Source organism: Carettochelys insculpta, chromosome 22 (assembly GCF_033958435.1).
Source record: "Carettochelys insculpta isolate YL-2023 chromosome 22, ASM3395843v1, whole genome shotgun sequence".
In the NCBI taxonomy this organism is placed as follows: domain Eukaryota; kingdom Metazoa; phylum Chordata; order Testudines; family Carettochelyidae; genus Carettochelys; species Carettochelys insculpta.
In genome coordinates, this window is record NC_134158.1 from 8,537,162 (window position 1) to 8,552,951 (window position 15,790).

Here is a 15,790-nt window from a genome sequence, read left to right on the forward strand (position 1 = left end):
AACTTTTTTCCAAGACACGAGCTAGTTGAGGGTTGAACAACAATAGTTGGAAGGTGGTTGGTTTGTCACCTTCTGCATCCAGTTCCTGACGCCTCCAAAGATGGGGTTACCATCTATGAACTTTCAAAAAGAGGACACCCCTGAGAGGGAGCGTAGCAGTATTTACCAACTCACATTGTATAATTGTGATCTACTATAACACACCGGCGCCTCCCCAAACAGGTTTGGTTTTCCGAGTTGGAGGAAGGACAGGAGTGTCGGAGGGGGGCAGCGGAAGTGATCTAAGGACGTGCTGAAGGCACTTACGGAAAAAATCAGCATCGGAGTTGACACTTGAGAGAGACTTGCTCAGGACTGTCCCCAGTCGAGAGCGGTCATCCATAGGCGGGGGCGGGCACAATGTGAGAGCTCCCACCACAGTGCAGTTGGGGCGAGGCGGAGAAGAAAGAGTGTCAAAAAATGCCCCGCGCCCCTCCAACAGCTACGAACAACTGTGGCTCCAGAATCGGGCTGGTCCCTCCAACAACAGACTCGCAAATCGGAGGGCGACTCGCAGACCATTGAGTGACCTCCACAGGAGACTACAACACGAGTTGGTAGATTGTGATGCGCTTCCTCTCAGGGACGTCCTCTTTTAATGGTAACCCTCGCAAAGACCTTGGTTGAATTAAACCTTGGGTTCGTGCCAAGGATCTCTTCTTCTGGCCAGTCTGGGAATCCTTCTCTTGTAGAAGAGCAGGAAACCGCACAGGTCACCCAAGCTGTGTATATAATCCTGCTGTTAGGACCAAAAGTGGCCCGTAGGCCTGATCCTGCGCTCTGCTTTTCCTAGCATGCTAGAACTAGCAGGGACCTCTAGAGGTTGTCGGGTCCAGTCCTCTGCCCTCGTGGCAGGACCAAGCACCATCTAGACCATCCCTGATTCTGTTTCCCTGCTGTTCACAGCCCAGAACTCAAATGCAGTTATTTTGAGTAATTGTAGAAATCCTAATCTTCGGGTGGAGGCGGGGGGAAAAAGTCAACCTTTTCCAGAATGTCTGGTCAGGAAGGTAAAAGCCAAGAAAGGTATAATTGGAATTTAGAAAACAAAAGTAAGGCTTTAAAACCAATGAATATCAATAAGAAACTTGCCCTCGGGTTATATGACCCTGTAACTGAAACACAGCCAGGATGGATGAAAGGTCCAGAAAATCTGACCTGTGAGAGGATGAAAAGAACTGGGTTTGTTTTCACTTAGAAAAGAGAAGACTTAGAGGGGACATCATAGCGATTTTCAACAGAGGGTTACAAAGAGGAGGGAGAAGAACTGTTTTCCTTTGCTTCTTGCCCCAGCCTGAGGCCATGGGCTTAAACTGCAGCAAGGGACGCTGAGGTTGGACATTAACCACCCTGACACTTAGGAAGTCTTTCCTAAACATGGGAATAAATTGCCTGGGGAGGTGGTGGAATCTCCATCAATGGAGATATTTCAGAGCAGGTTAGACAGACCTCGATCAGGGACGGTCTAGACCGTGCTTGGTCCTGCCACGAGGCCGGGGAACTGGACTCGCTGACCTCTCGAGGTCCCTTCCAGGTCTAGTGTCCTACGATGCTACCATGAAATCTCCTTGTCCCTAGATGCTCTGGCGTTTGACCTGTACGCAATAAGGAAGTGGATCTCGGGCAAATGGGCTGGGGTCTCACGGGGGTTTCTGGTGCTGGAGTCACTGGGAGAAGAAGCTTCTGAGCTCTTTAAGACCCCACTCCCCAGCCCTAGGCAGTAAGCGTTGCCGTAACTTCCCAGTATGTTAACCCCTTAATTGCTGTGGCTCACAGTGATGGGTGGGACTTCTTTGTTGCTCAGAGGGGGTGAGTGTCTGGCCTGACCGTGCCACCCCCTCCTCTGTCTCTCCGTGTGGTTGCCACCTCTTCCTACCCGCCCCCAGCGCTCCAGGGTTACCAACTAGACCCCTTCCCTCCTCTCTGTCTTCAGGAGGCCTCCTCTGGGCACTAGCAGCTCCTCTCTCATTCCCCGTGAGCTGTGGGCCCTGCCTTGGTAGAGCTGCCAACTCCCACCCCTTCCTTGCACCCAGGGCTGAGGCTGCCTCCGCTTCTCCCAGCTGCACCAGGGAGGTGATAGAGATGCAAAACCTGCAGCTGGAACAGCAGGGAAGTCTGGGCTCAGCCCCCTGGGAGGTGGCCCAGAAAGGCAGGAAATTGGAGTGTGAAAAGTGGTCCGAGCTTCCCCCAAGGCCGAGCTCTGCCCCTCACAGTCTGATTCTCTCCCCTGCAGGCAATATGATGCTGGATCCAGCCACGGCTCATCCCCGCCTCGTCCTGCCCGAGGGTGGGAAAAGTGTGAGGTGTGACTATAGCTGGAAGGATCTGCCCAACAACCCAGAGAGATTTGACTTTGGTCACTGTGTGCTGGGCCGTGAGGGCTTCACCGGGGGGAGATGCTGCTGGGGGGTGGAGGGCACTGGGCATTAGGGGTGGCCAGAGAGTCTGTGAAGAGAAAGAGCTGGATTACTGTCAACCCCAAGGATGGGACCTGGGCCCTGGAGCTCCTGCCAAGCAACCAGTTTAAGGCTCCAGCCTCCTCAGAAGCCAATTTCTTACTGAGCCACATCCCCACCCGGGTCTGGATTGTTCTGGACGATGACCAGGGCCAAGTGGTGCTTTTCAGTGCCAAAACCAAGGCCCTGATCTTTGCTTTCCCACCGGCTTCTTTCAAGGGGGAGAGAATGCGCCCTTGGTTCTTTGTCTGGGACAGTAAAACCCACCTGCAACTCCATCCCTGAGGCACAGGGTAAAATATCCCATTATGGGACATGAAATAGGTTTCTTTCACCTCTGATGTCCTTGTTTCCTCCAATGCCGGCAGCTAAAATGGGTTGGTCACCTGTTCTTCACCCATAAATACCAACCAAAGAAACTCACTTGCCCCTGAGAAATATTGAGGAGCCACTTATCATGGTTGTCTGATTCTGGAGAACTGGAGCGGGGTTAGAGAGAGAAGGGGAAGTCCACGGAGGGGGAACCTTGTGGGCAGGGGAAGAACGTGGGAAAAAATTGAATAATCTTTGCTCTAAATGAGTGTTTTTTCTAGACTTTAGCAAAGCATTTTTTTCTTATTTCAAGTCTATGAAGGTTGGGTTTCATGGCTCCCATGAGTCGTGGCAGCTGTGGTAAATTTTGATTTAGCACCAAAGTAGATCCTGTCTTTGAAGAGTTGTAAAGATACTGAAACATTTGTGGCTCACAGGGGCTTCTCACGTCTCTCCTGCAATATATATATATATAGCAATAAAGCCAGGAGCAATCAGGATGAGCAGATACATGGGTGTGGAATTGGTTTGCAGTTTCCTGGCACGCCCAGGGGGCTGAAGGTGGGTTACAGGATACTGGACTTGCAGCACTAGCAGTCCTCTGGAAGTGCAAGAGAAGGCACGACCAAGTCACTATTGCACACAATCAGGTGCTTCCACGGCATGACTATGTCTATACTACTGAGTTCTTTTGAAAGATCCTGCAGCCCCTCCGCACACACAACACACTGTGTCGAAAGAACAGGGTTCTTGTGGCAGAAACACTTTTCCACTGCCGCGTCAGGCAGAAGGCCTCCTGCTGAATGAATCTTTCCCAAAAAAAAGTGTGTGTAGATGCTCCACAGACCCTTTTTTCAAAAGCGAAGTCCTCAGGGCCCTGGATTTTTTCAATCCCTGTCCCATTCTTTCAAAAGAACAGGGGCTGTGTGGGACGCTCTGTATCAAAAGAGCAGATGGATCTTGCGGGTTGCATTTTTGTGTGTGGACGTGGTCTTTTGAAAGACGATCCTTCAAAAGATCGCTGTAGTATAGACGTGGCCAACAAGAATGGCCCCGTAGGGTCCAACAAAAGGTCCATCTAGTCCCGTCCTCTGATAGAGGCCAATGGCAAATGCCCCCAAAGGGCTCACAAAAACAATCCTTCTCCAGTCACCCATTTCCAACCTCTGACAAACAGAGGCCAGGGACACCATTCCTACCCAGCCTGGCCAATAACCCTTGAGGAACCTAAACCCCCACAAATGTGTCTAGTTTGTTTAAAATCCTGGTCTTCACCACCTCTGCCACGGAGCTCCCCAGGCCAACCAGGGGAAGAAAAGCTTCCTTTTGTTAGCTTTAGAGGGGCTGCCCATTAATTTAATGCAGTGACCCCCGCCCCCGTTCCCTAGAGGCTTTCAAACCCTGCCTGGGATGATTTAGTCGGGGTTGATCCTGCTTTGGGCAGGTGCTGGGCTCGATGACCTCCTGAGCTCCCTTCCAGCCCTAGGATGCTACGACACTTTTTGCTGCTTTGTGGTTACGTAGCCAGACCGGGCGCTGCATGTGAAGAGAGGGGCCAGGCGTGCTCTGTTGAGGAACCACAGACCCCACCAGGAATGAAGACACTGGAGAAATCCCCACCTTAATACCACTGTGATTTTGGAGGAGGGAGCCGGCCGCATGGTGGTGGTGGTCCAATGCAAGAAGATGGGAACAGGTTCACCTGCGGGGAACGGTCTGGGAGTGGGTTGGACATAATGCAGAGCTTGAGCAGAAGTGATGTATGGGGGGATGTATGGGGTCAAGGACCTCCCCCTATACCAGGCTTGGCCCCTTTCCATGGGTACCAGGCTTGGGTAGGGAGATGAGGGGCAGACCCAGCCAGGTCTCGCATCCATACGTCCGAAGTCATCATGTCCGGGCCGATCGCCACCCTGGCCAGATTTATTTGTTTGTTTGTTTTTCCAAGAGCCGCAATGGAGGCGAAGCCGAGAGGGTCCTTAATAAAGAACATCAAACCAGACTTTTCGTAACCCCTGTTTCAAGAACACCACCCCCACACCGATTGGTGATGGGAGATGTGTTTGCTGCAGGCCATTCACAGACTTTTTGCATCTTCTCTTTCCTCCCACTTTACACCTGTGCATTATGGTCTTCCTGACCCCCACTGCCGAACCTTTTCTGTCTCTGGAGGATGCTAGTGGGGAGTTACCCAGCGTTTCGAGACCACGTGCCATTTGCTATTCAGATACAAGTTGTTCCCTCGGGGGCTGTTAGACGGCCACCGTTTATCAAGAGTAATCAGGAAGGTTTTTGTGTTTTCTTTATTTTTACTTTGCAATTGTAGCGGCAGGAGCCACAAAGAAGTCCTTAAGAGCTGCATGGGGGTCTGAGTGGCAGACCCCTTGCCTCAGAGGCATAGCCTGAGCTGGGTCCCCTTCTCCCCCCAGAACCAGGGCCGGATGTGCCCCGCCCCCCAGGAAGGAGGCACATGGGAATGTAAAGATCGGGGCTTCTCTGTCGGCTCCAAAAAAACCACCACCCCCCACGGGGAGTCCAGAAAGACCTGGATCCTCCTGGGTGCCTGGCTAAGGGACGGCGAGGTCATAGGAGAGACCCCGCCCACGGCCCAGCTGCCCTGCGCCCCCACCTCTGCCTCTCAGGAGCGGAGCCTTATCATGTCCAGCTCACGCTGCTCGGCGTCAAATCTCTCCCGGTGGTGGGACAGATCGTGGCGTGTGTCTCCACACCTCGCATGTTTCCCACCCTCAGACCGGATGAGCTGGATCCAGGGTCACAGGCGCTGGGAGAGGAGGGAATCAGAGCGTGAGGAGTTGATCCTGCTTTGGGCAGGGGGCTGGACTCGATGACCTCCTGGGGTCCCTTCCGGCCCTAGGGTTGTATGAGTCTATGATTCTATAACCAAAGAGAGATGGATTTCCATTGGCACAGTGAGTTCTGGGGGGAGGTTTGGATGCTGGTGGCTTTCCCCCAGGGGTGGGAACCAGTGGGAACCCAGAACTCCACTTGAGTTCGAGCCGGGCCAGCAAGCGCCTCAAGACAGGAGAGAATATCAGCTCCAGCTCCTGAGCGTGAGAAAGTTCTACCAACCCTAGAGCCATGCTGGGAGTGTGGAAAAGACAATCATCCAGCCACAAGGAGGACAGACGGTACCTCTGCCAGCGCAGCCAAATGTTTGTTTCTGGCATATGTCCCCTCCTTTCCCAAATTCTGAGCCAAGATCTCACCCGTAGGAACTCACTGGCAGACTGCTCCAGCTCGCGGATGAGCTCGCCCAGCTGGGAAGTCTTCTTGGAGAGGTTGGCGACCGCGTCATCCCGCGTCTTTGTCATTCCTGGCTCGAGCTCGGCCAGCCACGCCAGCAGGAGTCGCTCCTGTTCCTCCAGGAACTGCCGCAGCTGCCGATGGGCAGGTGTCTTCTCCTGCCATGACGAGAGGCAAAGGGGGACAAGGCAGGTTAGGGGGACACTGTGAGCCAGAGGGATACTTCCCAAGGCTCTGAGTGCAAAGGGAGGCAAATTTCACAGCAGACCCAAACTTCAGCACCCCAGCTTGGGAGAGGAGCTTTCTCCAAGTTGCCAGAGAGAAGATTTTGCCCAGAGCTTCCACCACGGTCCACTTCCTCCAGCTGGTTCCTCAGAACGTCCGGGCAGGGAAAAACAACGAGAAGACGTGCGGCACCTTAGAGACGAACGGATTTATTCCGGCTTAAGCTTTTGTGGGTGCGACCCGCTTTATCAGCTGAGTTGGAGTGGAAATTACAGAGGCAGGGGTAGAGATATAAGAACAACAAAAGAAGTACAGGCTGAACCTCTCTAATCCAACACCCTGGAGATCTGACAGGTGCCAGAGGAGAGAATTTGCTGAGTCACAGGAGGTCAATATTGTCTAGAAAAGGGTTTCCCAAACTTTACATAGCTGGAACCTGGTTTTTGTCCATACCCTCTTTTTGCAACCCAAACATATAAGCGTATATAAGAAAACCAGTGAATGAAAAATGAATACATTTGCACTGTTTATTATTTATTCACAATAATCATGCATCATAATACAAATCCGGAAATAAAATATTTAAGTGCCTAACATTGTTATTCCCTTAATTACAATTTAACCAGCACCAAATTAAGAGACTCGTGTGTGATAATTTGTGTACGTTCTAAGGACTGGTGGTTTTTTTTTTCCAAGGACGGGGACTGGGCCGCGGGGACCACACTTTGGGAAATGCGGGGCAAACACATTACCAACCCTTCCACTGCTTACTGGGTCCTCAGAAGACATTTAGGGGTAAATTACAGCAAAAGAACCGCCCAGAACACTAAGAACCAGGCCTGACGGCTGGGAACAAACTTTGTGGGACCACCGGAAACTTGAAGAGTAACGATTTTCTCCTGCCCCAGAGCAGCGTGCCCTGTACGCTGAGCTTTTAGATGACTCCTGGGAGAGAGTCAGGTGCCTCCCAGAGGCTGAGCAGAGTCTCCACAGCCGGCACTGTGTGTTTCTAAAGGTGGTACACATCCACCCAGGCCTCCGTGCGCCCAACAAAATTTATTCCACACAAGCGCAGAATAAATTTTGAGGGAAAGTTGCCCCAGAGACTGCCCCCCCACCCATTCTGTCCTCCTACACCCAGGACTTGCTCCCCGACCCCACAAAATGCTTGGGGGCACCACCTTCACAGAGAACAGCCTCAGACATGCTGGTCAGAAGCATAGAATAAAATCACAGAGTCCTAGGGCTGGAAGGGACCTCAAGGGGTTGAGTCCAGCCCCCTGCCCAAAGCAGGATCAGCCCCAGCTAAATCATCCCAGCCAGGGCTTGGTCAAGCCGGGACCTCTAGGGCTGGAGATTCAACCACCTTTCAAGGTAACACATGTCCTTGAAGTTTGGGAGATTTTCAATTACTGGGATTTTTTTTTTTTTTTGGAGATGGGGGGAACAGGTTAATTTAGGTTCCAGAGTCAAAGAAACACAGATCCCAGGGGTGAACACAAGGCTCCAGAATCTGGAGCATGTGACCTATGAGAGGCTGAGGGATTTGGGCTTGTTTAGCTTACGAAAGAGAAGAGTGAGGGGAGATTTGATAGCAGCCTTCAACTTCCTGAAGGGGAGCTCTGAAGAGGAGGGTGAGAAACTGTTCTCAGTGGTGTCAGAAGGCAGAACAAGGAGCAATGGTCTGAAGTTGAAGAGGGAGAGATGTAGGTCAGATATCAGGAAAAACTTCTTCATCAGGCGGGTGGTGAAGCACTGGAATGCGTTGCCTAAACAGGTAGTGGATTCTCCATCCATTGAGGTTTTTAAGTCCTGGCTGGACAAGGTCCTGGCTGGGATGACTTAGTTGGGGTTGATCCTGCTTGAAGCAGGGGGCTGGACTAGATGACCTCCTGAGGTCCCTTCCAGCCGTATGATTCTGTGATTCTGGCTACACTTCTTTCGCAGGAAGGAAAGCAGTGTAGCTGCAGCTCTTTCGAAAGGAAACCCCATTTTCGAAAGGACCCTTCTTCCCTTTTTTTACGGGAAGAAGGGTTTTTTCGAAGGCGGGGTGTACTTCTGAAAGAGCCGCAGCTACACCGCTTTTCTTCATTTGAAAGAAGACTATGCAAATGAGGCACCGCATATGTAAATCTGCACCTCATTTGCATTTTCCAGCTCCCTCATTGGCATGCCTCTTTCGAAAGAGGAATGCAAGTGTAGACGTCGCCTATCTGAGGAAGGGGGTCTTTGCCCGTGAAAGCTGATGCTCCAAAATATCTGTTAGGCTCGAAGGTGCCACAGGACTTCTTGTTGTTTTTGGAGCTACAGACTAACCCGGCCACCCCTGTGATACTGTCCCCACCAGTGTTCCCAGGCAGCAGTCCAGGAGAGACTCAGCTGTCACCCAGCTGATTAGCAGAACACAGTGGGCAGCCTGTATTTCAACTGGTGGTGCACTTCCACACATACCTCAGTGCATGCAATAAAATTTATTCCACCCTGGATGGGTGGGGAAAATAAAAGAGGGAACATTGATTCCCACAACAGATTCCTGAGTTCAGCATAAAGTCAGCACTGCCTTTTGAAAACTGACCACTGGAATGACCATGGTATTAAACTCCATGCCTAGGGAGCGGTTTGTCGGGCAATTGGCCTGAAAATACTGCCCTGTGGCTCAGAGTCATGGACGACATACCGCTGCCAGGATTTGAAACTCGATCAGTTCTGTATGCGCTGCCCGAGGAACATTTACCCATGTGAATTGGTGGGACTAAACTCCTAACACGGAGGTTCTTAAACTGTGTGCCGTCGTGGGCTGTAAAGAAACTTTATGGGACCACGGGAAACGTGGCCACACCCATGAATCTGGGGTCATCCAGCTAACTAACCTCATGCCGGATTACGGAGGTTGCCGGACAAGAGATTGCTGTATTAGAGAGGTTCCACCTGTGGTAACGTTTACGGAGCAGAGGCAACGAGGGCGTCTCTACAAGAGTCTCACCTGCAGGAATCCTGTGTTGGCTGCTGGTTCTTCTCCTCCAGCTCAGTGATCAGGCTATTCAGATGGGAAAGCTCTGTGGGAACCCCGGTGACCGTTTCCTTCTGCCTCTCTTCCAGCCGGGCCAGCAGGAGTCGCTCTTGTTCCTCCAGGAACTGCCGCCGCTGCTGAAATTCAAACCCAATTCGCTGCCTCGCCTGTTTGAGCTTTTCCCGTAACATAAGCACGTAAGACTGGCCATTACTGGGTCAGACCACAGGTGAGCGGGGGACGGTCCTGGCGCTCCAGAAGAGGCAGGCGGAGAAGGGGGTGGGGCAAGGGCGGGGAGGAGGTGGGGCAGGGGAACATGGCTGGGCCACCCCTGGAATCACCACACAAGTCACCTCTGCTGGACAGGGCCAGTAGCACTGACGTACAGACTGAGCTAGCCATGCCCACCTCTGTACTTGGGGCACCTACCATAAACTCCCAGCTCCTCCTCTCTCCAGCCAGTTTCCATCCCTGGAGTTTTTCTCGCTTTTCCTTCAGAGCCTGCAGGCGGGCCTTGACTTGCTCCTGCGCAGAGAAAAAGGGCTCAGCGGGATTTCTTCTTAAGGGGAGCTTGGGAGATTGGGTCCCGTTCAGACTTCATTTAAAAGTTCTAGACCATCCCTGATGGTTGTCTATCTAACCAGGGATGGAGATTCCACAACCTCCCCGGGCAATTTATTCCACTGTTCAACCACCCTCACAGTGAGGAAGTTTTTTCCTAACGTCCAACCTAAGCCCCCCTTGCTGCAATTTAAGCCCCTTGTCCTATCGGTAACGCAACAGCACCACTCCTTGCAGGGACACTGGTGAGCAAAAGGAATGAATGAGATCTTAAGCATCCAGGTTCAACTGGAAATAAACCCGGTTATCAGGAGCACGGGTCAGAAATGCCTGGGCCAAGGCCTAGTCTTTCAAAGGTATCTGGGCTTCTGATTTCCATTGATATTTATGGAATCCAGAGGCCTGAAGATCTGGTCCAGAATTCCATCGGAGGAGTCTGCTGTGAGCACAAGCAGGCCACCCGTCAAGCAGGGAACGGGATGTGGGAGCTAAACTGGAAATCCACCGCAACGTTGAGTCTAGAAATTTCCCAGCAAAGACCCAAAATCGCACTGGGTTTTACTGAACTCCTGCCGTTGGGGATGCGAACAGCCAGCCAACCGAAAAACATACACAAGGCATAAAGAGCCTCTTTGGACAATGACGTCCTACCTTGTACTTCTGGGCCGCCTCCTCGCAGGGAACCACAGGGTGAGTTCTGTGAGAGCCGGCCTCTCTGCAGACCAAGCAGATCAACTCTTTGTCCTCCACGCAGAAGAGTTTCAGAGGCTCCCCGTGTTTCTCACACGCCTTCCCCTCCTCTGGCCCTTTGGTCGGCGGCAACCTCAGCTGCTTCACCAGCTCCACCGTGTTCGCCAACTCCCTGTTGAGCCTGAAGTTTCTCTGCAGGGCGGTCTGTCGGCACTGAGGGCAGGAGAAGTCGGCTGCCACAGCCCCCCAGCGCCGTGCGATGCAAGCCCGGCAGAAGTTGTGCCCACAGTGGATGGAGACCAGTTCATGGAAATACTCCAGACAGATGGAGCAAGAAGCTTCCTCGTGGAGCTGGTCCACAGTTCCCATGGCTCTCTGTGAGGACAAGCGGTTTCACCTCCCTTCCCTCAGCTGGAGGAAGAAAACAGAAGCATTTCTGCTCACGGAGACGGCTCATTTGCTGGGATGGAATGAGCCCCATCTCATTTCAGCCCCTAAGGGCCCTGGAGAACAATGTGACCCTTCCAGTGCTGGGAAAAATACCACTCAATTCCCAGGTTAAAAAAACAAACTGCAATTAAGAGACTAAATCTCTCTGCTATCTAGCATGAGATACACGAAATATCTTCCAACGAAACCACTAATGGCAACACTGCAAAACAGATGGCTCTGTCGATCCGCTCTGGCAACACCCAGGACACGTCTAAAGCTCTGCCTAGCCACTCACGCCTCTTTCAAAAGAGGTATGCAAATGGAGGAAACTGAAGATGCAAATGAGGTGCTGATTTGCATAGCTGGTGCCTCGTTTGCATAATCTCTTTTCGAAAGAAAGCAAGCAAGAGAGCCGTGTAGACGGAGCTTTTTTGAAAGTAAACCCCATTTTCAAAAGACCCCTTCTCCCTGTTTTGTTTCAGGAAGGAGGGCTCTTTTGAAGACAGGATTTACTTTGGAAAGAGCCCCATCTGCACTGCTTTCTTTTCTTTCAAAAGAAGCGATTTCGAAAAGAGAATATGCAAATGAGGCACGAGATATGTAAATCAGTGCCTCGTCGCATTTTTGATTCCCCCCCTTTGCATGCCTCTTTTGAACGAGGAATGCAAGCACAGAGACAGCGTCGCCGCACAGCCCCTATTTGGAAATCGCTGTTTTGAAATACGCCCCTTCCTCATGCAGCGAGGTTTGCCAATTTCAAAATAAGCCGTCCGCTGCTTAGAGATTATTTGGAAACAGCAGGTGCGGCATGCAGACGCCCACAGTGTTATTTTGAAATAACTCTGCTGCGAGGACCTGCCCTTAGTGACTTTAAAAAGGGCCACGGGCACCGGTACGGAGAGGCCGCATTTCGGCACGCTGCCTCGGAAAGGTTGCTGACCCCTGGGGTATATGGCCTGTTGCAGTGGGAAATCAGACAGAAAAGGACCATGTTGGTCCCTGGCGGACGTTCCAATCTCAGAACATAAGAGCAGCCACCCTGGGCCAGACCGATGGTCTGTCTAGCTTGTGGTTTTCCAGGGGGGTGTGGCCCCCAGGGGAGGCATGAAGAAATTCCGGGGGGGGGGGTGGCAACGCAGCCCCCCCATCTTCCCCCCCACCCCAAGAAAGATCCGGCCTTTGCTTCCACCTCTCAGCCCCTGCCACTTCACATGGGCGACTGGGCACAGCTGCTATAAAAAGCAGGCAGCCGGCAAAGGCCACGTGGACCTGGGTGCCTGCTGCAAAGGTGAGCGAGTGCGGGGGGGAGAAGGAGGATGTGGTTAGATGGAGGGGGCTGGGGGTGCCTGGCTTTGCAGGAGGGGAGGACCTCCAGCAGGCAGCCCCAGCAGCACGGGGCTCAGGCAGCTGGCCAGCTTGGGCTACACCAGGAGTGGAGAGACACTGGTCCAGACACACTCCCTCTCGGGGCTGTCCTCTTTTTGGAAAGGTCAGATACCACACCCCTAGGTATTACAGGGAGGGGAACCCCAAGGCTGGAGACCAGAAAAAGGCATAAAGGACATGATAAGGGCTATCCCCCCTCCGCCCCCCAGCTTGGAATCTGGTGGTAAGGACCCCACGCACCCAGTCCTGGGAGGGGGCGAAAGGGTGGAAGAAGGGGGAGCTGTGGGGCGCTGGGGGACACCAGCGTTGGGCTCAGGACGAGGGGCCCTGGCGGACACTGGCAGCTGGTACTCACCTGTGCTAGAAGGGGGACACTGGGGCTGGTGGTGGGTCCCGCTGGTGGAAAAGGGAAAACACTGTCCCTGCAAGGCACAAATCTAGCAGGGCAGAAGCAGGGTACTCGGACCTAGCAGCAGCAAGCAGGAAAAAAAACAGAAGCCAGAAGCCCAGAGCTGGAAGGGAGCTCAGGATGTCATCGAGTCCAGCCCCCGGCTTCAAGCAGGATCAGCCCCAATTAAATCATCCCAGCCAGGGCTTGGTCAAGTGGGGACTTAAACCCCTCCAGGGATGGAGGATCCATCCCCTCCCCAGGTAACAGTAACAAGAAATTCTGTGGCACCCTATAAACTTGCAGATTTTTGGAGCATAAACTTCCGTGGGCGAAGACCATTCATCTGAGGAAGTGGGTCTTCGCCCCCGACAGCTTATGCTCCGAAAGATTTGTGTTCCCTGAGGGGGAATCAAATGTGGGCCACAGCAGGGCTGGGTCCCAACCACGAGACCACCATGGAAAAAGGTCTATAAGGTGCCCCAGGACTTCTTGTTGTTTTTGTGGATACAGACTAAGCCGCTACCTCTCTGATATTTGTCTCTAGGAAGCTCATTCCAGGGCTTCACCACCCTCCTGGGGAAAGAGTTTTTCCTAATATCCAGCCTACACCTCCCCCTCTGTAACTTGAGACCATTGCTCCTTGTTCTGCCATCCATCACCACTGAGAACAGCCTCTCTCCATCCGCTTTCGAGCCCCCCTGCAGGAAGTTGAAGGCTGCTATCAAATCACCCCTCAGTCTTCTCTCCTGCAAACTAAATAAGCCCAAATCCCTCAGCCTCTCCTCAGAGGTCATGTTCTCCAGGCCCCCAAATCATTTTGGTTGCCATTTGCTGAACCCGCTCCAGTGCATTCACATCCACATTTAGGGATCTGGGTTTATTTAGTTTGCAGAAGAGAAGACTGAGGGGTGATTTAATAGCAGCTTCCTGAAGGGGGGCTCTCAAGCGGCTGGAGAGAGGCTGTTCTCAGTGGTGTCAGACAGCAGAACAAGGAGCAATGGTCTGAAGTTACAGAGGGGGAGGTGTCAGTTGGATATTAGGAAAAACTGTTTCCCCAGGAGGGTGGTGAAGCACTGGAATGTGTTACCTAGAGAGGTGGTGGGATCTTCATCCCTGGAGGTTTTTAAGTCCCAGCTTGACCAAACCCTGGCTGGGATGACTTAGTGGGGCTGATCCTGCTTGAAGCAGGGGGCTGGACTCGATGACCTCCTGAGGTCCCCTCCAGCCCTAGGAGTCTATGATTCTATGATCTTTTCTATCCTGGGGGGCCCAGAACTGGACGCAACACTCCAGACGCGGCCTCACCAGTGCCGAGCAGAGGAGAATAATCACTTCTCTAGATCAGCTGGAAATGCTCCTCCTAATTCACCCCCATGTGTCGTTAGCCTACTTGGCTACAAGGACACACTGTTGACTCACATCCAGCCTCTCACCTACTGTCATCCCCAGGTCCTTCTCTGCTGCACTGCTGCTTAGCCAGCTGGTCCCCACAAACGACTTTTGCCGACCTCCCGCCTTCGAGGTTGGAAAGGAAAGTGTGTGAACACAGCAGAGCTATTACCGGCCTCCTTTCGCAATGCCCTGGCTGCAAAGGGGAGAGCTCCTTTCGCAATGCTGCGGCTGCCTTAATTCGGTTCTCCCATGTTGCGAAAGATCTCATTTACTCCTCCAGCTCACATCCAAAGCACGATGCCTGGCGTGGCGGCCTCGCCTCGTCCTATGGCCGGGACGGCTCAGGAGCTGTCCTCCATGAATTTCTCTAGTCCTTTTTAAACCCTGGGACCAGCGTTCCCTCTAACCTGGGCAGTTGGGCAGCCATCCAGGAGAGATTCAGCGTCGACCAGCCGATTCACAGAGCGCACACAACCAGCAGCAGGTGGTGCGTATCAGCAAGGGGCTGACGGGGGGGTACAAAGGGGGGCTGACCCGTAGGGATGCAGGTGATCCCCTGTGCACCCCCCCCCGCACACACACACGTCACCTCCCATGCCGGGCGCACAGCTCCCAGGGCTGTAGCTTGGTTCGCAAGGGCACTTCAGAGCGTTGTAACTTTGCTGCACTCGTGTGTGTGTGCGTTTCACTCCTCCCCAGACACACACTTCCCACTCCGCGTGTGCCCCCCTAAAGGCAGCATGTTGCATTTGTCCTGACTGAACTGCATCCCGCTTACCTCAGACCCTTAAGTTCCAGTTTGCCCAGATCATTTCCACTTACAGCCATGTCTTCCGAATCACTTGCAACCACCCTAAACTGAGCACCTGGGCAGCCATCCGGGAGAGATTCGGGGGCCACCCAGCTGATGAGCAGAGCACCCACAGCCAGCAAGATATATTTCTATGGGTGGTGCACCTCTTCACGTGCCTTAGTGCACCTAACAAAATTTATTCTACACCTAAAGGTTAAAAATTAGGAGGAACCCTGGCCATGAACGCTGATAATGCTTGCAGGTGATACCAAGGAGGGGGGCATGGCAAGCAGTCCCCCCTCTAATTTTTGTCATCCAGGGGCAGAATAAATTTTTGTTATATGCAACGAGGCCTGTGCAAATGTGATCAACGGATGATTCCCTCTGTTTACTTCTTCTGGAGCACTTGGCATTGGCCACTCTGGGAAGACGGGACCCTGGGCGAAGAACATAAGGACGGCCACCCCGGATGGGACCAAAGGTCCATTTAGCCCAGTGTCCTGTCTTCTAACAGAGTGATGCCCCAGAGGGGGTCAACAGAGCAGGGAATCATCAGGTGAGCCATCTCTTGTTGTCCATTTCCAACCTCTGACAAACAGAGACTAGACCACCGTTCCTACCCAGCCTGGCTAACAGCCTCTGAAGGACCAAACCTCCATGAATTTATCGAGTTCTTTCTGGAACCCTGTTAAAGCCCTGGTCTCCACAACCGCCTCTGGCCGGGAGTTCCCCAGGCCAACCGGGCGTTGTGTGAGCAAACATGGCCTTTGGTTCGTTTTAAACCCGTGGCCCATTCGTTTCCTTTGGTGATCCCTCGTTCTTGTGCGACGGGAACAAGC

At 52.8% G+C, this 15,790-nt stretch overlaps 1 protein-coding gene across 1 annotated transcript in view; it reads right to left on the reverse strand.

Annotated features, from left to right (window-relative positions):
• The window catches only part of LOC142024672 (E3 ubiquitin-protein ligase TRIM39-like), a 34,330-nt gene extending 20,076 nt beyond the window's left edge, over window positions 1-14,254 (reverse strand). The window contains exons 1-4 of the mRNA XM_075016824.1: window positions 14,200-14,254; window positions 10,519-10,968; window positions 9,736-9,831; window positions 9,280-9,509 (exon numbers count right to left, since the gene is read on the reverse strand). Coding sequence (XP_074872925.1) covers window positions 9,280-9,509; window positions 9,736-9,831; window positions 10,519-10,926 — 734 coding nt within the window. The 5' untranslated portion in view covers window positions 10,927-10,968; window positions 14,200-14,254. The remainder of the gene's footprint in view (window positions 1-9,279; window positions 9,510-9,735; window positions 9,832-10,518; window positions 10,969-14,199) is intronic.
• Between the last annotated feature and the right edge of the window lie 1,536 nt (window positions 14,255-15,790).